At 53.2% G+C, this 17,906-nt stretch overlaps 4 protein-coding genes across 7 annotated transcripts in view; 1 reads left to right on the top strand and 3 right to left on the bottom strand.

Moving 5' to 3' along the window:
* Window positions 1-5,057, top strand: part of CNOT6L (CCR4-NOT transcription complex subunit 6 like) — a 32,835-nt gene extending 27,778 nt beyond the window's left edge. For all 4 annotated transcript variants that reach the window (XM_068153789.1, XM_068153788.1, XM_068153790.1 and 1 more), the window contains one exon: window positions 703-5,057. In XM_068153789.1, the coding sequence (XP_068009890.1) occupies window positions 703-915 (213 nt within the window). In that variant the 3' untranslated portion in view covers window positions 916-5,057. The remainder of the gene's footprint in view (window positions 1-702) is intronic.
* Window positions 5,058-7,677: 2,620 nt separating this feature from the next.
* Window positions 7,678-9,786, bottom strand: LOC137448886 (C-X-C motif chemokine 13-like). The gene is made up of 4 exons (XM_068153801.1): window positions 9,693-9,786; window positions 8,949-9,084; window positions 8,556-8,639; window positions 7,678-7,992 (listed from the first exon to the last, which is right to left on the bottom strand). The coding sequence occupies exons 1-4, from the start codon at window positions 9,757-9,759 to the stop codon at window positions 7,854-7,856; spliced, it is 426 nt and encodes a 141-aa protein (XP_068009902.1). The 5' UTR covers window positions 9,760-9,786; the 3' UTR covers window positions 7,678-7,853.
* Window positions 9,787-10,890: 1,104 nt separating this feature from the next.
* LOC137448888 (C-X-C motif chemokine 13-like) lies at window positions 10,891-12,255 on the bottom strand. Its single transcript, XM_068153803.1, has 4 exons — window positions 12,192-12,255; window positions 11,671-11,800; window positions 11,379-11,462; window positions 10,891-11,295 (listed from the first exon to the last, which is right to left on the bottom strand). The coding sequence occupies exons 1-4, from the start codon at window positions 12,253-12,255 to the stop codon at window positions 11,271-11,273; spliced, it is 303 nt and encodes a 100-aa protein (XP_068009904.1). The 3' UTR covers window positions 10,891-11,270.
* A 1,207-nt stretch (window positions 12,256-13,462) lies between these two features.
* On the bottom strand, window positions 13,463-17,152 carry LOC137448887 (interleukin-8-like). The gene is made up of 4 exons (XM_068153802.1): window positions 17,052-17,152; window positions 16,336-16,465; window positions 14,854-14,937; window positions 13,463-13,886 (listed from the first exon to the last, which is right to left on the bottom strand). The coding sequence occupies exons 1-4, from the start codon at window positions 17,131-17,133 to the stop codon at window positions 13,874-13,876; spliced, it is 309 nt and encodes a 102-aa protein (XP_068009903.1). The 5' UTR covers window positions 17,134-17,152; the 3' UTR covers window positions 13,463-13,873.
* Window positions 17,153-17,906: the final 754 nt, after the last annotated feature.

Here is a 17,906-nt window from a genome sequence, read left to right as displayed (position 1 = left end):
CAGCACTGGTCAGGCCACACCTTGAGTCCTGTGTCTAGTTCTGGGCTCCTCAGTTTAAGAAAGATGTTGAGGTGCTGGAAGGTGTCCAGAGAAGGGCAACAAAGCTGGGGAGAAGATTAGAGCACAGCCCTGTGAGAAGAGGCTGAGGGAACTTTAGCCTGGAGGAGGCTCAGGGGAGACCTTATTGCTGTCTCCAACTACCTGAAGGGAGGTTGTAGCCAGGTGGGGGTTGGTTTCTTCTGCCAGGTGCCCAGCACCAGAACAAGAGGACACAGTCTCAAGCTGTGCAGGGGGAAGTTTAGGCTTGACCTTAGAAGTTCTTCCCAGAAAGAAAGATTGCCCAGCCTTCCTGTAGCTCCCTTTCAAATATTGAAATGCATCTCTAAGGTCTCCCTGGAGCCTCTTCCAGGCTGAACAGCCCCAACACTTTCAGCCTGGCTTCAGATTCCTAGAGCGGTTTGGGTTGGAAGTGACCTTAAACACCATCAAGTTCCAACCCCCTGCCATGGGCAGGGACACCTCCCACTAGTCCAGGTTGCTCAAGAGTTCACCCAACCTGGCCTTGAGCACCTCCAGGGAGGAGACATCCATGAGCTCCCTGGGCAGCCTGTTCCAGCACTGTGCCCCTTGCTGGGAGCTGCTGGAGCGCAGGGTGGCAGGAGCCAGCTCTGTTCTCACTGTCCTGTTTCTCTTTCTCCCTAGGGTGTGATTGACTACATTTTCTATTCCAACACTCACATGAACGTGCTTGGTGTCCTGGGGCCTTTGGACCCTCAGTGGCTGGTTGACAACAACATCACTGGGTGTCCACACCCTCACATCCCTTCAGACCACTTCTCACTGTTAACACAACTAGAACTCCATCCTCCCCTGCTGCCTCTTGTCAACGGCGTGCACTTGCCCAACCGGAGGTAGTGGAGCCCTGCCCCTTGGAGGGCACGGACCTGTTGTTATGGACCTGTACACTTGTAAATCAAAGTCTCTAGGAGTGAAGTATGGCCAACCTTCAGCTGCTTCTTCAAGCTCCTTTTCCTTATGTGTTTGATAGGAGATTTTTTGCACATTTTTGGGTGCACATTGGTATCATTTGGCACTAGGGCTGGAACCAAAGCATTCTTAATCCCTTTCCAGGTTTTTTAATTTAATTGTGGTTTGTTGCTTTGTTTTGGGCTTTGTTTGTTTGTTTGTTTGTTTTTTTAACTGGCAAGCTTTGTCTTTGCAAGTAGGAAGCTGCACTTAGAAATGGACAGATGAGATCCAAAACTTCAACTTCTTGACCCCTTTCTGAGAGAATTCTTTGGCAAAATGCTGAGCCAAGCTTTTTACACTCTCCCCTCCGCCCTCCCCACCCCAGGAGACATTCAAACCAACCCAGAGATGCTTCTTTTGTAGGAAGAAATAGTAGAAACACTCTTTGTTGGAACCCAAAAACCTGAACTCTGCAGCCAAAATTCCTTTTGCACATTAGAGAAGCACTTAATGCCTGAGTATAACCAATAGGCAGTGGGGTCCTGCCCTTTCTCTAACTACTAGTAGCAAACCAAAGATATCTTAAGAGCTGCAATCAGATTTGAAGTCTAAATTCTGCTGTAATTCCATTTTTGCAACAACTTTTCCAGCAAAGCTCTGCCTGGAGACTCTGCAGGTGAGTGTTTGGTGCTCACTCTTCAGACTCCACAGAGACTTTTTTCCTAGAGCTTTGGATAACTTGGAGCTGTGCAGGGATCTGAAGGGGCTCTGGGAAACAGAGCTGCCTCTCTGCTCCAGCCAGCCAGGGCCACACACTGCTCAGCAGCCCCATTGGGGAGCAGGGTGGAGAAGTAGCAAGGATATGGGACTTGAAGCGAGCTGCTTGAGGGAGTAAAGAGGTTGCAAATCCATCCTAGGTTTCCCTTTTCTAAAAGGAAACTTTGGGATTAGCTGCTTAAATAGGGGACAGGCAAAAGCTGCTGGAAATGACCTTACCTCTGTCTCCAAAGGACGTGTGGAGGAGCTCTCAACAGGCTTTTGCTCCACGCAGTCATTCCTTGGATTACTTTTCCTGCCCCTGGTTGCCAAGTAGCCATTGCTCTTCTTCAGCAATCTTTCTGTTGTCAGTCAGGGTTGGATTTAAAAGCTGCTGGTTCCTTCCCAACTGTTAATACTCTCTGGATGTGTTGGAAATCCCTTTTTATTCCTCCCCCCCACACACACACCCCACCACCTTTCTTTTTATGCTCCAGGTGGGCACTTCCCAACTTTGTGCCTCAGGAGGCATTAAGCATAATGCAACTTTCTGAGGGGAGGAGGGCAAGAAAGAGAGAATTGGTTGGCTGCTTAGAACCCCCAAAAGGCAGAGTGATAGGAAAAGGTTGTGTCTGTGGTTTTAAGTTTTTCTTTACTGTGCTTTTTTTGCTGCTATTTTTCCCACCCCCCTCCTTGAATTTATATTTTAAACTTTTCATGCACTTTACTGTTTCTAGTCTCATAACAAAGAAAAAAAAAAAACAAAGAGAAAAAAGTGATATTTTTAATAAATGACAACAGTTTTCCATTACCTGGGTGCAATTTTTAACCAGCTTGCCAGCCTGGCTGGATGTCTCGTTGCTCTACTGCTGAAAACAGGCAGGTTTGAAATGGTCAAATTAGTTTTAAATACTCAAACCCCCCCCCAAAAAAAAAAACCAAATAAAATAGACATTTTCAATGGGGAGAATTTTAAATGGTGGAAAAAAAGAGCCAGTTTCATTCCTCTGCTGCTGAAAATAAGTTTAAATGGTGAGATTAGTGTTAAATAGGAAAAAAAGAGAGCCAGTTTCATTCCTCTGCTGCTGAAAACAAGTTCTAGATGGTGAGATGAGTTTTAAGTAGTGAAAAAAACCCGACCAATTTCATTCCTCTACTGCTGAAAACAAATTGTAAATGGTGAGAGGAGTTTTAAATGCTAAAGAAAATACAGATTTTAAGTGGTGAAAGTAGTTTTGAATACTAAAAACAGAGTCAATTTCATTCCTCTGCTGCTGAAAAGGGATTTTAAGTGGTAAAATCAGTTTTAACTAGTAAAAAAAGAGCCAATTTCATTCCTCTGCTGCTGAAAACAAATTGTGAATAGTGAGAGGAGTATTAAATGCTAAAGAAAATACAGATTTTAAGTGGTGAAATTAGTTTTAGATATTAAAAAAGAGCCATTTTCATTCCTCTACTGCTGAAAAGGGATTTTAAGTGGTGAGATTAGTTTTAACTAGTGAAAAAAGAGCCAATTTCATTCCCCTACTGCTGAAAACAAATTGTAAATGGTGAGAGGAGTTTTAAATGCTAAAGAAAATACAGATTTTAAGTGGTGAAATTAGTTTTGAATACTAAAAACAGAGCCAATTTCATTCCTCTGCTGCTGAAAAGGGATTTTAAATGGTAAAATCACTATTAACTAGTTAAAAAAGAGCCAATTTCATTCCCCTGCTGCTGAAAACAAATTGTAAATGGTAAGAGGAGTACTAAATACAAAAGAAAATACAGATTTTAAATGGTGAAATTAGTTTTGAATACTAAAAACAGAGCCAATTTCATTCCTCTGCTACTGAAAAGGGATTTTAAATGGTAAAATCAGTTTTAACTAGTAAAAAAAGAGCCAATTTCATTCCCCTGCTGCTGTAAAGGGATTTTAAATGGTAAGATCAGTTTTAACTAGTAAAAAAAGAGTCAGTTTAATTCCTCTACTGCTGAAAACACATTGTGAATGGTGAAAGGAGTATTAAATGCTAAAGAAAATACAGATTTTAAGTGGTGAAATTAGTTTTGAATACTAAAAAACAGAAACAATTTCATTCCTCTACTGCTGAAAAGGGATTTAAAGTGGTGAGATTAGTTTTAACTAGTAAAAAAAGAGCCAATTTCATTCCTCTGCTGCTGAAAAGGGATTTTAAATGGTAAAATCAGTTTTAACTAGTAAAAAAAAAAGCCAATTTCATTCCTCTACTGCTGAAAATCCTAAATGGTGAAAGGAGTTTTAAAGGCTCAAAGAAAATACAGATTTTAAGGGGTGAAATTGGTTTTAAATGCTAAAACAAAGAGAGCCATTTTCATTCCTCTGCTGCTGAAAAGGGATTTTAAATGGTCAGATCAGTTTTAACTAGTAAAAATAGAGCCAATTTCATTCCCCTACTGCTGCTGCAAGCAAACTCCTCCCAAGTGGTGAAAGGAGTTTTAAAGGCTGCAAAATCAAGTCCAAAATTTTAAATGGTGAAATGAGTTTTAAATACTAAAACAGGAGGCAGTTTTATCCCTCTGCTGCAGACCAAATTTTAAGTTGGGGAAGTGAGTGTTAAGTACTAAAAGAAAAGAGGTTTTCAGTGGTCAAATCAGTTTTCAGTACTGGGAGGAAAAAAAAAGAGCCATTTTCACTCCTCTGCTGCTGCAAACAAGTTTGAAGTGGTGAGATTAGTTTGAAATGGTTAAAAAGAAGAAAGAGCCAATTTCATTCCTCTGCTGCTGCAAACAAATCTCAAAGGGTGAAGTGAGTGTTAAATCCTAAGCAAAGAGACATTTTCTGTCCTGCAGAGCTGCCAAGTCCACCTCTTCTCCCCCCCTAATGAAACAGACCCTGGGTTGTTTTCTACCTGGGAAGTTATCCATTGGTGGGAGGAGGGGAGGGGGAAAAAGAATAATAATTGGACCTAAACTATCCCCTGAGTCTTTCTGGGGGGCTGGGGAAGAGGTGGTGTGGACCAGAACCTCCAAATTGGGTGCAGAAAAGGACAAGTCCCTGTTAAAAGAAGTGCCTAAAAGAAACCGAAGGAGGCGTCACCTCTCGCCACCGCTAAATGGGCAGCCAGGAGGGTGGCTGGGGTGAGATCCCTGTGCAAGCACCAAAACCAAAGGCCAAGCCCCTTTCTGAAGATGGGAGTATTTTTTCCTTCTAGGTGCAGGTGTTCTGGTTTTTGATATACCTCAGTGGTCACCACCTAGCCACACGAAAGGGATTGGAGAGCGTAGTACTGGAAAGTAGAATAGCATGAAAAACCGAAGTGTGTGGGCATTGCCTTCCTGTCTCTTTTTGTTGGGAGGGGAGGGGAGGGGGAGAGGAAAAAGGTGGGGTGCTGTGCTCTGGAGGTGTGCACTGACAAAGCCTTCTCCTCCTTTTCTCCCCCCCCCCTCCCCCTCTCATCCCACCATGCATGGTCACTGGGCAAGGTGAGCAGTGGTTTGTTGTTTGTTTTTCCCCCCTCCCTACCATACTTCACTCCCGCTATTTTTTTGGAGCTGTTTGTATAAAAATGGAGTTTCCAGTTTCACTTGCTGATTGTATATGAACTGCAGAGGAGCCAGTTTGTTAATAAAACCAACAAAAAACAACCCCACACAGACACACACACAAAAAACAAAGGGCAAGCAAGCAAAACCCAACAGCAATGTTTGGTAGTACTGGGGGGTGGGGATGCTGGAAAGCCCAACAGACAAACCGAACCCTGCAGATGTTGTAACCTGCTCGAGTTGGACTTCTCCTTTGGTTTCTAAGCCGTTGCAGGAAGGTGTTCCATTGGATTTTTTCTCTGCTGCCAAATGCACTTCCACAAGTGTCCATTCTGCTGGGCAATTTTGAACCCCCCAAAAAAAAACAACCAGCACCCAACCACCCCAACCAAACCACCGCCACAGTGATGTTGAACTGATGTTGCACCAAACCTCACAGCGAGGCTTAGGTGGTGTTTCAGTCGATGCACACATCTGGGGATGTGCTTACTCACCTTCCTTTCACAGCCTTTCACTGGCTCCCTCCCTCTTTACCTTCTGGTTTGATCCCCTTCCCAGCAGGAGCAGCAACAGGATTGAGCTTTTCTTCCCCAGCAGGAGCAGTACAGGGGCTGGAGCTTTGGTTTTGTTTTTCACCATGCTGCTGTGTGCAGTGGTTCTCTGCCCTAGGAAGAGGGGGAGCGGGGAGCAGGCAGCAGCAGCCTCCTTTGTGGGCTGAGATCCCTTCTGGAAAGCATATGCAGTGTCCAGATGGCAACACTCATCTTCTCCTGACCCAGAAGGAAGGTGACACTGGGCTCTTTTCTAGAGGAGGGGGAGTAACATGAAGCAGATTATCCCTAACCCCAGGCAGAGGTGAATGGGAAGTCATCGGTTCACAGATTGCATTGGGTTGGAAGGGGACCCTCAAAGGTCATCTTGTCCAGCCCCCCTGCAGTCAGCAGGGAGATGTCCAACTGGATCAGGCTGCCCAGAGCCACATCAAGTCTGATGTTGAATGTCTCCAGGGATGGGGCCTCAACCACATTTCTGGGCAACCTTGTGCCCAGTTCTCTCTGAGCCTTCGCCTCCCCTTGGTTCTCAGTCCCTTGGTTCATAGATTCACAGGCTGGGTTGGGTTGGGTTGGAAGGGACCTTAAAGATCATCTAGTTTCAGCACCCTCTGCCACTGGAGCAGCTTGCCCAAGGCCTTATCCAACCTGGCCTTGAACACCTTCAGGGAGGGGGCATCCCCAACCTCCTTGGGCAACCTGTTGCAACATCTCACTGTAAAGAATCTCCTCCCACTACTCAGTCTAAATCTCCCCTCTTCCAGCTTAGAACCACTGCCCCTGGATTCCTAGCACATCTCAGTGCCCTCACAGCCATCACCTGGACACAAAAAAAACCAAAGCTCCCCAAATAGCTCTTTACTGCTCCTTGCTGCCTGGGTTAGCTCTCCAAAAGAAGGTGCCTGGTGTCTACCTTGGAAGCAGCAGCACTGCCTAAAGCACGCAGAGAAAACAAAATCCAACACCCTTCTACCAGCAACTTTTTAAACCTCAGTCTGGTGACTCTGTTAGCTCCAGGGTTTTGTGTGTGTATATAGATATATAAATGATAAAAAAAAGAAGAAGAGAATTTTGTACAATGCAGCTGGGTTGTTCTGTTTCCTTCTTTCCATCCCAGGAGCCTGGCCACTGGGGTAGTGCACACGAGTCAGGGCACAGTGGGGCCTGGGAGCAGCTCCTTCTCCTACCCCCAGGATCCTCTTTAAGCCTTTTGTCCTCTCTGTAGAATCATGGAATTGTTTGGGGTGGAAAAGACCTCCAAGAGCATCGAGTCCAACCCTCAACCCAACACCACTGTGGCCATCAAACCACGGCCCCAAGCGCCACGGCCATGAGATTCTCGGAACACCTCTGGGGATGGGGACTCCACCACCTCCGGGGATGGGGACTCCACCACCTCCGGGGATGTCCCTGTGCCACACCTAGGATGTGTGCATTCATCCCAGGAAAGTGAGGCTCCACAGAGAGAACCTCAGCCCATCACTGGGAAATTGTATCTCAGTATCTCCCATTTCTCTGTGAGCCAGAGGCCAGACCCCATCCTACGGCTGCCAGTGCCCCATAGCGTGACCATAGGTATCACCACCTCCTGGGATGTCCCTGTGCCACCAGGAAAAGGAGGCTCTATGGAGAGAACCTCAGCCTAGCACTGGGAAAATGTATCCCAGGATCTCCCATTTCTCCTGTGAGCCAGAGGTCAGGCCCCATCCTATTCCTGCCAGTGCCCCCAGGGGTCAGAAAAAGGCACAAAGAGCTGGGACAGAGGAAGCAGCAACGCATGGGGAAGCACCCAGCAGCAAAGCAGCTGAAGGCTCTGTGGTGCCATCATCTGGTCCAAGTCCCCCACCCCAGAAAGCCCAATTTGGACACAAATCTGTGCAGAAAGAGCTGCCACAGCTGAGGGGGCAAGAAGCACATTCATCCTTTTATTGATGGCACTCCGGATGGGCTGCTCTTGAGTGCAGAGCCCAAAAGGTGCCCCCAAAGGGAAAACCTTTGTGTGAGGAGAGCAGAGGAAGGTGAATCCCCGCAGAGGAGATGTCCCCACCCAGAGGAGTAAATAACCACAGCTGGCTATTTGCTACTGTACCCAGAGAGAGGGAGAAGCAGGGTGAGAGGTCTGCAAGCCGGCCAGCACCACTGCTGCGCTCCCCCAGGCCCCTGCTTGGCTTCCCGCCGCCGCCGCGGGGCCGCTTCTCGTTTGGTGACACTCCTGCAGGGTTTGAGGGAGGCAAGACATGAAAATCAGGGAATCATTAGGCTTGGGAATTTAAGATCATCCAGTCCAACCATCAGCCCACCACCACCATGGCCACTAAACCACATCCCAAAGTGCCACAGCCAGACATTTCTTGAACACCTGCAGGGGTAGTGACCCCACCGCCTCCCTGGGCAGCCTGTTCCAATCCCTGAGAACCATTTCAGTGAAGAGATTCTTCCTAATATCCAACCTGAACCTCCCTTGGTACAACTTGAGGCCATTTCCTCTTGTTCTATCACTTATTACTGGGTTGGACAGACTTAACCCCACCTCACTGCAGCCTCCTCTCAGGGAGCTGCAGAGAGCAGTGAGGTCTCCCCTCAGCCTCCTTTTCTCCAGGCCAAACACCCCCAGCTCTCTCAGCTGCTCCTCCCCAGCCCTGTTCTTCAGACCCTTCTCCAGCTTGGTTGCCCTTCTCTGGACCTGCTCCAGCCCCTCAATGCCAGCAGTCAGGAGGAGTGGCTCCTCCTGGCAGCCCCATTTGAGATGCTGCTTGCTGTGGGGGTGCTGCCCACCTCTGTGTCAGCTTGCGGACGAGCAGCTGGATCCAGCGTGCCTCGGGGGCCACGCACACCTTCTTGTTTTTCTTCAGGGTGAGGCTGCAAAAGGCAACAAGAGCCCCTCAGCCCCACACGTGGCTGCTCCCCAAACAATCTCTAACTGTCTGCAGAGCAACCCCCTCTTTTTTCCCCAGCACACCCCTGCAGCCCTCACCAGGGGACAGATGGGGACTATTTGGGCTTCCACCTCAGCTCCATGACCACGCCAGAGCTAACCCTCAATCCAAGCTGTCAGCAGCCCCCCTGTGTCTTGCAAGAGTCACCAGAGGCTTGAGGGGTGAAGGGATTTTTGCCCTGGCACACAAGCCAGCGGTTTGCAGCTTCTGCTTTGCAGCCTCTCTCACTTACATGATCTCCTGCCTCCTGCAGTGGATCCCCGGCGGCGTCACGTCGATGGCCAGGATCTGCCCCAGGTTGATCACCTGGGCGGTCGATTTGATGCACTTGCACCTCATGTTGATCAGCAGGCTCTCCAGGGACAGACCTGCACCCAACAGCAGCCCACACCCGGCTCTTGGCCCCTCACCATCCTCATGCCACCAGCCCAGCCCCTCCCCAGCACCCACAGGGCCGTTTGCAGGGGTGGGGGCTTGTGTTAGTAGGGTCTGCAGCGGAGAGCAGCCAGGCTGGCACAAGGCTGATGCATGATGGCCCTGCTCACTGCAGGGGGGGTTGGACAAGATGATCCTCAAGGGTCCTTTCCAACCTGATCATAGAATTACTTTGGCTGGAAAAGTCCTCTAAGATCATCCAGGTCCAACCTTCAGCCTAAGACCAACCATGACTGTCCCAGCAGAGTCTCAAAGCTTTCTGCTCACACCTCCAGAGTTTGGAAACAACCAACCTTTTAGGAACTAAACCCACCAGGAGCTCAAGTTTCATGGGAGGTTTGAAGGCAAAAAGCCTAAACCCAGCAGGCAAACCCTACCTGGTCCCAGGCATTCCCCCCTCCAGCTTAACCACCAGGTTTGAAAGGTCAGCTCAAGCTCAAAAGAAAGGCAAAAGTCAAATCTGGAAGCTTAGGGGAGCCCACACTCAGCCCCATGTGGGGCTTGGAGGGGGAGATGGATGGACACCCCCAAGGTCACTCACCATACCCTGGCACCACGTTGCTCAGGAGCAGGGCCAGGGCCACCACCAGCGCTGGCAGCAGCTGCATCCTCGTTGCCCACCCCAGACTGTGGTGGGAGCTCTTTATAACCAACCCCCAGGGGGATTTTGCAGGCTGGGAAGCAGAGTGCCCCACGCACCCCACGCTTCGACTTCCCAGCAGATGCTTCCCCCCCGCCGCACGTGGCCCAGGCCACCTCCCCGCTGAGAAAGGGAGAAGCCACCCTGGCCAGCTCCTAAAACCTGCTTACCTCATGTTTCTTGGTGGAGAATCAGAGTGCTGGGGGTTGGGAGGGACCTCCAGAGATCCAGTCCAACCCCCCTGCCAGAGCAGGGTCACCCAGGGCAGGTCACACAGGAACTCATCCAGACAGGTCTTGAAAGACTCCAGAGGAGACTCCACAACCTCTCTGGGCAGCCTGCTCCAGGGCTCCAGCACCTTCACACCAAAGAAGTTTCTCCTCATGCTGAGGTGGGACTTCCTGTGTTCCACTTTGTGTCTATTGCCCCTTGTCCTGTCACAGAACACCACAGAACAGAGCCTGGCCTCTTCTCGACACCCACCCCTCAGAGGCTTATGAGCACTGATCAGATCCCCTCTCAGTTTTCTCCTCTCCAGCCTAACCAGCCCCAGGGCTCTCAGCCTCCCCTCATCACACAGAGGTTCCACTCCCTTCAGCATCCTCATAGCCTCCTTTGGGCTCTCTGCAGTATTTCCCTGTCCCTCCTGAACTGGGCAGCCCGGAACTGGACCCAGTCCTGCAGATGTGGTCTCAGCAGGGCAGAATAGAGGGGCAGGAGGACCAACCTTGACCTGCTGGCCACACTGTTCTTAATTTAGCCCAGGAGACCATTGGCCTTCTTGGCCACATTGCTGTCCCTCAAATAACTTACTGCCTACCAGGACTCCCAGGTCCCTCTCCATGGAGCTGCTTTGCAGGAGGTCACCCCTCACCTGTACAGGTGCCTGGGGTTGTTCCTCCCCAGGAGCAGGAGCCTACACTCACTCTTGTTGGACCTCATTAGGTTCCCCTTTGCCCTGCTCTCCAGTCTGCCCAGGGCTTGGACAAAAGGGAAACAACTGTGAAAAGAGAAACCATTGGTGGCCCCCATGCTACCCCCCCACCCCATGGGGACAGAACACACCCTGGGGTGCCACAGAAAGGGACACAAGTGATGGTGACCAAGGGCTACAACCTTTATTGGACCTGTCAGGTCACCCAGTGCATGGCCACGGGGTGGGGAAGCAGGGACTGGAGGCTTCAAGGCATAAAATGCAAAGGGAAAAAGGGGCTCAGGGCAGGACTCAGCAGCACAGAACCACAGAATGTTAGGGGCTGGAAGGGACCTCTGCAGATCCCCCAGTCCAAGCCCCCTGCCAGAGCAGGGTCAGCCAGGGCAGGGCGCACAGGAACACATCCAGGTGGGACTTGAAAGTCTCCAGAGAAGGAGACTCCCAAAGCTCTCTGGGCAGCCTGGGTCCCTCTGCACTGGGGCAAGGTGACAGTGGGGCTGGGGGAGGTCCAGGCACATTTGGCCATCCTGCTGGTGGCAGCTTCCTCAGCGGGGAGCCTGTTTCTTCCTCCTGCCAAAAGCAGAAGAGAGGAGAGCCGTGGGGAGGCTGCTCCTGCCAGGAGCCCTGCTTGCTTGAGGTGAAGGAGGGCTTACAGCTTGGGGAGGTCCTGCAGGAGCTTCTTCACCCAGGGGCTGTCAGGATCCACGCAGACCTTGTCCTGGCTTTTTAGCTTAATCCTAGAACCACAGAATGGCTTCAGTTGGAGAATACCTCCGAGGTCACCAAAACACAGGGCTGGGGTCCAGCACCATCACTCTGCTCTCCTGGAGGCTGCTTGAGCAGCTCAGACCCTTTGAGCTTCTCACAAAGAGCAAGAAACTGAAACAGCCCAGGGAGGCTGAGGGGGGTCAGAGGGTTTGTCCCCCCTGCCCCAGAGTCACTTACACCACCTCGAGGCGCCGGCAGCTGCTCCCCACGGGCCACACCTCGATGTTGCTGTACTTCCGCGGGGGGATGAAGGCCCTGGTGGTCTTGGCACAGCGGCAGTTCAGGTTGCCATTGGCTTCCAGGAGAGCTGGAGGGGCACACAGCCACGGCTCACACATCACCCCAAACCCCCCTGCCACCTCTCTCACCCCATCACGATTGCTGCACCCACTTGCAAAAGCATCCTGGTGCTGCTGAAGCCCTGGAGGTGGCAGCAAGATGCCAGCTCCAAACCCCTCACCCCATTCCCCCTACCCCTGGCACCTTTCAGCTCCACTCCTGGGGTGCTACTGAAGCCCTGGAGATGGCAGCAAGATGCCACCTCCAAACCCCTCACCCCCATCCCCCCTACCCCTAGCACCCCTCAGCTCCACTCCTGGGGTGCTGCTGAAGCCCTGGAGATGGCAACAAGTTGCCACCTCCAAAATCCTCTCACTCCCCACCCCCAGCACCACACATGGGGACATGAGGACCCTCACCTGCATCCCTAGGGTGGAGTGTCACCAGCAGCACCCCCAGCAGCAGGGTCACCCTTGCAGCCATGCCAGCCCCTTCTGCAGCCCCAGCTGCATCCCCCTATTTGAGCTGGCAAATAGCAGAAGTGAGGTGGGGCAGGGGCTGGGGTGGTTTTCAGCCATCTCCTTCCCTGCTGACGGTGCTGGCTGAGCTCACAACACTGCCAGGGGCTTGAGGGGGGGCCTGGGCTTCCTGAAACCAGCTCTGCTTTCCCCTTCCTGCAAAGCTGGGTCTTGGCAAGACCTTGGTTGTTTCCCCAGCACTTATTCTTAGCCCAGGCAGCTGCTCAAGCCTCACCTCTTCTCTCCTCTTCCCTTTCTCCATCAAACATCATGCAACTCTCCTACAAACAGATCCCACCCCCTGCAAGGGGCATCCCAGATAGAGTTTTGGTGCTCCAGGGGACTGGAGAATCTCTCTTATGAGGAGAGACCTGGGGTTGTTCAGCCTGGAGAAGAGCAGCCTGAGAGGGGAGCTCCTCAGTGCTCAGCAAGAGCTAAAGGGTGGGGGAAGAGAAAGGGGAGGGAGCCAGACTCTAGTCTGTGGTGCCAGTGACAGGACAAGGGGCAATGGGCACAAAGTGGAGCACAGGAGAGTCCATCTAAACACAAGGAGACACTTCTGTGCTGTGAGGGTGCTGAAGCCCTGGAGCAGGCTGCCCAGAGAGGCTGTGGACTCTCTTTCTCCAGAGAGATTCCAACCACCCCTGGACATCATGCTCCTGGGCAAGCTACTGTGGCTGCAACAAGAGGAGCAAAGGCTAATCCCCATCTGTCAAGGCTCACTTGAAATAAAAGAATCATAGAATTGTTTGGGTTGGAAAAGATCTCTAAGAGCACTGAGTCCAACCTTCAACCCAAACCCACCATGGCCATCAAACCATGTCCCCAAGTGCCAGGGCCAGAGGTTTCTGGAACACCTGCAGGGATGGGGACTCCACCACCTCCCTGGGCAGCCTCTTCCCACCCCTGACCACTCTGGCAGCAATGAAATTTTTCCTCATCTCCAACCTAAGCCTCCCCTGGCACAATTTCAGGCCAGTTCCTCTCCCTCTGTCACCTGGTAGTTGGGAGAAGAGACCAACCCCCACCAGCTGCCATGCATTCCCTGTGCCATCCACCCAGCTCCACGGCACAGACATCGATGTGCAGCTGTGCATGGCTGCAGCATCCCTGTGCAAGGGCAGCAGGGCAAGAGCACCAGAAACCAAGGAAATGATCACAGAAGGGGAGAGAAAAACCAAACCACCATGGATTTTATTGGGCTCGAGCTCTCAGGACAGGACACAGCACACTGTGCAATAAAACCCCAGGCAGGCTCTCCACTGGTGAGAACTTCACAGAGAGAGAGAGTCAGCAAGTTCCTACAGCACCAACCCCCGACAGAGGAAGGCTTCATGGTCTACAGGCAAGGAAAGAAATGAAGGTTCACAGACACAGTGATGCGGGGGGGGTGAAACACCCCCACGAACCTGCTGTGGGGCTGGGACCACCCTCCAAGCTGGGGCCACCACTGGGGCCAGACATGAGGCTTTTGGGAGGGGGAGGAAGCGATGGCCAAGCGAGGGGCAGCCAGGTTTCCACAGCTGTGCAGCATCTGCCAGCCCATCTCAGGGCTCTCAGCATCCACTTCCTTAGCAGGAAACTCATTTTTTCTTCCTGCGAAAAGCAGAAGGAGGAGAAACGTCTGAAGGGTCCTGGGGGAGGAAGCTGCTGCCCCAAGCGAAGGAAGAGGCATCGCTGGTGGGGACAGCTCCTAACAGCTCTTACATTGTGCCACCCAGCCAGACCCAGCAAAGGACAGCAGCTTTCCCAGCCAGGCATCGACACCCGACTGCGCTTGGCAAGAGCAAACCCTGCTCCCATCACTCCCCAGCCCCAAAGTATTCTCTGTTGTTGCCTTGGCCAGAAGGGCTCAGAGGCACAGCCCCAGCCATGGGCCAGCAGGACCTGCAGCATGGCACGTGGAATGGCCAAACGCCGCTTCACATCAGCCCCCTGGGAATGAGTGCCCTCAGCAGCCCCCTGGGAATGAGTGCCCTCAGCAGCCCCCTGGGAATGAGTGCCCTCAGCAGCCCCCTGGGAATGAGTGCCCTCAGCAGCCCCCTGGGAATGAGTGCCCTCAGCAGCCCCCTGGGAATGAGTGCCCTCAGCAGCCCCCTGGGAATGAGTGCCCTCAGCAGCCCCCTGGGAATGAGTGCCCTCAGCAGCCCCCTGGGAATGAGTGCCCTCAGCAGCCCCCTGGGAATGAGTGCCCTCAGCAGCCCCCTGGGAATGAGTGCCCTCAGCAGCCCCCTGGGAATGAGTGCCCTCAGCAGCCCCCTGGGAATGAGTGCCCTCAGCAGCCCCCTGGGAATGAGTGCCCTCAGCAGCCCCCTGGGAATGAGTGCCCTCAGCAGCCCCCAGGCCCCCAAGCGCTCCTCAGGAGCACAGAACTGCTGAGGTTGGAAAGGACCTTTGAGATCCTCAAGCCCCACTGCTTGCCCAGAGCTCACAGTCCCAGCACTGCTGCTGAGCCACTGCCCCCCGAGCAGCTCCAGAGCTGGGGACTCCACCACCCCCCAGCAGCCGGTGCCACGGCCAGGCCGTGCCCGAGGCAGAGGGGTTTGCCGCCCGAGGGACTCACGCGCCGGCGATGCGCTTCAGCAGCTTCTTCACCCAGGGGGCCTCGGGATTCACACACAGCTTCCCAGGCGATTTCAGCTTAATTCTGGAACACAGGGAGAGCCTGAGCAGGACCTTCCCCTCCTATGGCAGGGATTGGAGCGGGCAGGGCTGACCTGCCAGGCTCAGCTTTCATCCACAGTGCCAGCAGACCGCTGAGAGCTGCTCATGACAGGACTAAGCCAAGGGAAAAGCAACAGAACCTTGGGACTGTCTGGGCTGGAGAAGTCTTCTAAGGTAATTGAGTCAAACCATCAACCCAACATCACCATGGCCACAGTATCCCCCAAGTGCCATAGCCACACATTCCCTGAACCCCTCCGGGGATGGGGACTCCACCACCATTTCCCTGGGCAGGTTTAGGTTGGATAGGAGAAGAAACGTCTTGACTGAAAGCATTCTCAGAGACTGGAAAGGAGTGCCCAGGGAGGAACCCCTATCCCTGGTGGTGCTCAGAAGACAGAGATGAGGTGAAAAGTTTAGCACCAGGCTTTGTGAAGTCAGAGAATGGTTGGACTGGAGGACCCTGGAGCTTTTCCAGCCAAAACTACCCTGTGATTCTATTCTGGGACTTCTGGAAGGCCAGCTCAGGTGTTTCTCCCATCAGAGGTGACCTGATGTTCCTTATCCCCCAAGCACAAGAGCTTGCCAGGCTTTTTGCATTTCAGGCAGGGGGCAGAGCAGAGGGGTGGCTGCAGAGGGGAAGGGGCAGTGCTGGCCCTGGAGCAGAGGGGTGGCTGCAGAGGAGAAGGGGCAGTGCTGGCCCTGGAGCAGAGGGGTGGCTGCAGAGGGGAAGGGGCAGTGCTGGCCCTGGAGCAGAGGGGTGGCTGCAGAGGAGAAGGGGCAGTGCTGGCCCTGGGGCAGAGGGCTGGCTGCAGAGGAGAAGGGGCAGTGCTGGCCCTGGAGCAGAGGGGTGGCTGCAGAGGAGAAGGGGCAGTGCTGGCCCTGGAGCAGAGGGGTGGCTGCAGAGGAGAAGGGGCAGTGCTGGCCCTGGAGCAGAGGGGTGGCTGCAGAGGAGAAGGGGCAGTGCTGGCCCTGGGGCAGAGGGCTGGCTGCAGAGGAGAAGGGGCAGTGCTGGCCCTGGAGCAGAGGGGTGGCTGCAGAAGGGAGGCTGCAGAGGGGAAGGGGCAGTGCTGGCCCTGGAGCAGAGGGGTGGCTGCAGAGGAGAAGGGGCAATGCTGGCCCGGGAGCAGAGGGGTGGCTGCAGAGGAGAAGGGGCAGTGCTGGCCCTGGAGCAGAGGGGTGGCTGCAGAGGGGAAGGGGCAGTGCTGGCCCGGGAGCAGAGGGGTGGCTGCAGAGGAGAAGGGGCAGTGCTGGCCCTGGAGCAGAGGGGTGGCTGCAGAAGGGAGGCTGCAGAAGGGAAGGAGCAGTGCTGGCCCTGCTGCTCTGCAGGAGCTGGAGCAGAAAGCAGCTTTCTGTCCCACGAGCCACCCACGGCACTTACATGATCTCTGTACGCCTGCAGGTGCTTCCCACGGGTCTTATCTCAATGCTTTCATATCTCTTTGGGCTGATGTAGTCTGAGGTTGTCTTCACACACCTACAGTTCAGGTTTCCATTCACCTCCAGGATGGCTGAGAAAGAGAGAAGGCAGCACCTGGCAGAGTTACTTAGAGACACAGCAGCTCCAAACCTCTTCGAGCCACAGGGGCCCCCTTCCCTGCTTTTGCTGACAACACTCTAGGGACCTTGGTGAGAAACTGGGACCTGTGCCTCACCTCAGCACCCTTCTCTCCCATAGCTCCTGAAAGCTGAGCCAGGTCCTAGCAAAGGAGGATCAGAGAAAACCCTTCTAAGATCACCGAGTCCAAGCGTGAGCCCAACGCTGACAAGTCCTTGACCAAACCCCATCCCTCAGCACCATGACTCTTAAATCCCTCCAGGGACTGGGGACTCCTCCATTTCCCTGAGCAGCCTCTTCCAGTGCCTGAGAATTCTTTCAGCAGAGAAATTCTTCCTAAGATCCAACCTGAACCTCCCTTGGTGCAACTTGAGGTCATTTCCTCAATGAGAGTCACCCCATGAGAAAAGCCCTGGGCTAAACAAGCCCGGAGGCATCCCCAGCTGCTCCAGTCCCTTGTGGTGCAGGTGATGCCCACCCACCACAAGGGCTGGGAGCTGCCAGCTGTGGCTCTCTCTCCAAAGACAGCAGAAGCTCACCTGTGTGGGCTGAGTGGGCCAGCAGCAGCAGCAGGCAAGGGAGCAGGAGGGCTCCTGTGCCCATCCCTGCCAGCGCTCTCATCCTTGCAGCAGGCTCAGCTCCAGAGATGCTCTGAGCAGCAGGCTGGAGAAGCAGCCTTATTTATTCAGGAGGGTCAGAGCAGCAGCCAGACTGAGGCTTCAGCTGTCACGGCTGACCAGCAGACCATGCCTGGGGGTGAGCTCATTTCTCGGCTGCTCGCCGCAGCTGGGCCAGGGGCTGAATTTACACTATGGATGAAAAGCCAAGGGCACAGTGGAGTTCCCCACACCATCAGAGCCTTGTTTCGGTTGCAAAGGCTTCTGAAGTCGTCCAGTCCAACCATCAGACCAACACTGCCACGGCCACTAAGCCATGGCCCCAAGTGCCATGGCCACAGGTTTCGTGCACACCCCCAGGGATGGGGACTCCACCACCACCTCCCTGGGCAGCCTGTTCCAACCCCTGACCACTTTGCTTCTGATCAGCTGGGTCTGGACAAACATCACCTTGTGGTCCCTTCAGCATCTAGCTCTCAACCACAGCAAGAGCCCAGAATAAACCCAGAGCACAGCCCCTGGGCGAGCAGGGGCGGTTTGATGCCCTCAGACATTTACATACTGCTTTCTGAGGGCTCTGATTCCCCCAGGGTATTTTTGCTGTCTCTTGCACCACACCATGACCAAACAACCAAGATCTCTGCTAGAGGTTTCCACTCAGACCCTTCAGATCTAGCCCTTGGCTGTTAAAGACCCAGGAAACAGAGGAGATGACTCCTGTGGCAGCATCAGCAGGAAGAAAACCATCCCTGCACCTCTGTATACTTACCAGCAGTG

Source organism: Melanerpes formicivorus, unplaced genomic scaffold (assembly GCF_026170545.1).
Source record: "Melanerpes formicivorus ecotype bairdi unplaced genomic scaffold, bMelFor1.0.p_v2 SCAF_27, whole genome shotgun sequence".
Lineage (NCBI taxonomy): Eukaryota > Metazoa > Chordata > Aves > Piciformes > Picidae > Melanerpes > Melanerpes formicivorus.
This window is presented reverse-complemented; position numbering and strand designations above follow the sequence as displayed.

Bases quoted from the DNA above. Each gene is read 5' to 3' on its own strand.
- LOC137448886 (XM_068153801.1), bottom strand. From the start codon at position 9,759: ATGCAGCTGCTGCCAGCGCTGGTGGTGGCCCTGGCCCTGCTCCTGAGC. The intron at 8,640-8,948 runs GTAAGTGAGAGA...TGCCTTTTGCAG, and splicing joins TGCAGGAGGCAGGAGATCAT to CCTCACCCTGAAGAAAAACA. The intron at 7,993-8,555 runs GTGGGCAGCACC...CAAACCCTGCAG, and splicing joins GTCCGCAAGCTGACACAGAG to GAGTGTCACCAAACGAGAAG.
- LOC137448888 (XM_068153803.1), bottom strand. From the start codon at position 12,255: ATGGCTGCAAGGGTGACCCTGCTGCTGGGGGTGCTGCTGGTGACACTC. The intron at 11,801-12,191 runs GTGAGGGTCCTC...GTGCCCCTCCAG, and splicing joins ACTCCACCCTAGGGATGCAG to CTCTCCTGGAAGCCAATGGC. The intron at 11,463-11,670 runs GTAAGTGACTCT...CTGTGGTTCTAG, and splicing joins TGCCGGCGCCTCGAGGTGGT to GATTAAGCTAAAAAGCCAGG.
- LOC137448887 (XM_068153802.1), bottom strand. From the start codon at position 17,133: ATGAGAGCGCTGGCAGGGATGGGCACAGGAGCCCTCCTGCTCCCTTGC. The intron at 16,466-17,051 runs GTGAGCTTCTGC...TCTCTTTCTCAG, and splicing joins GGCCCACTCAGCCCACACAG to CCATCCTGGAGGTGAATGGA. The intron at 14,938-16,335 runs GTAAGTGCCGTG...CCTGTGTTCCAG, and splicing joins TGCAGGCGTACAGAGATCAT to AATTAAGCTGAAATCGCCTG.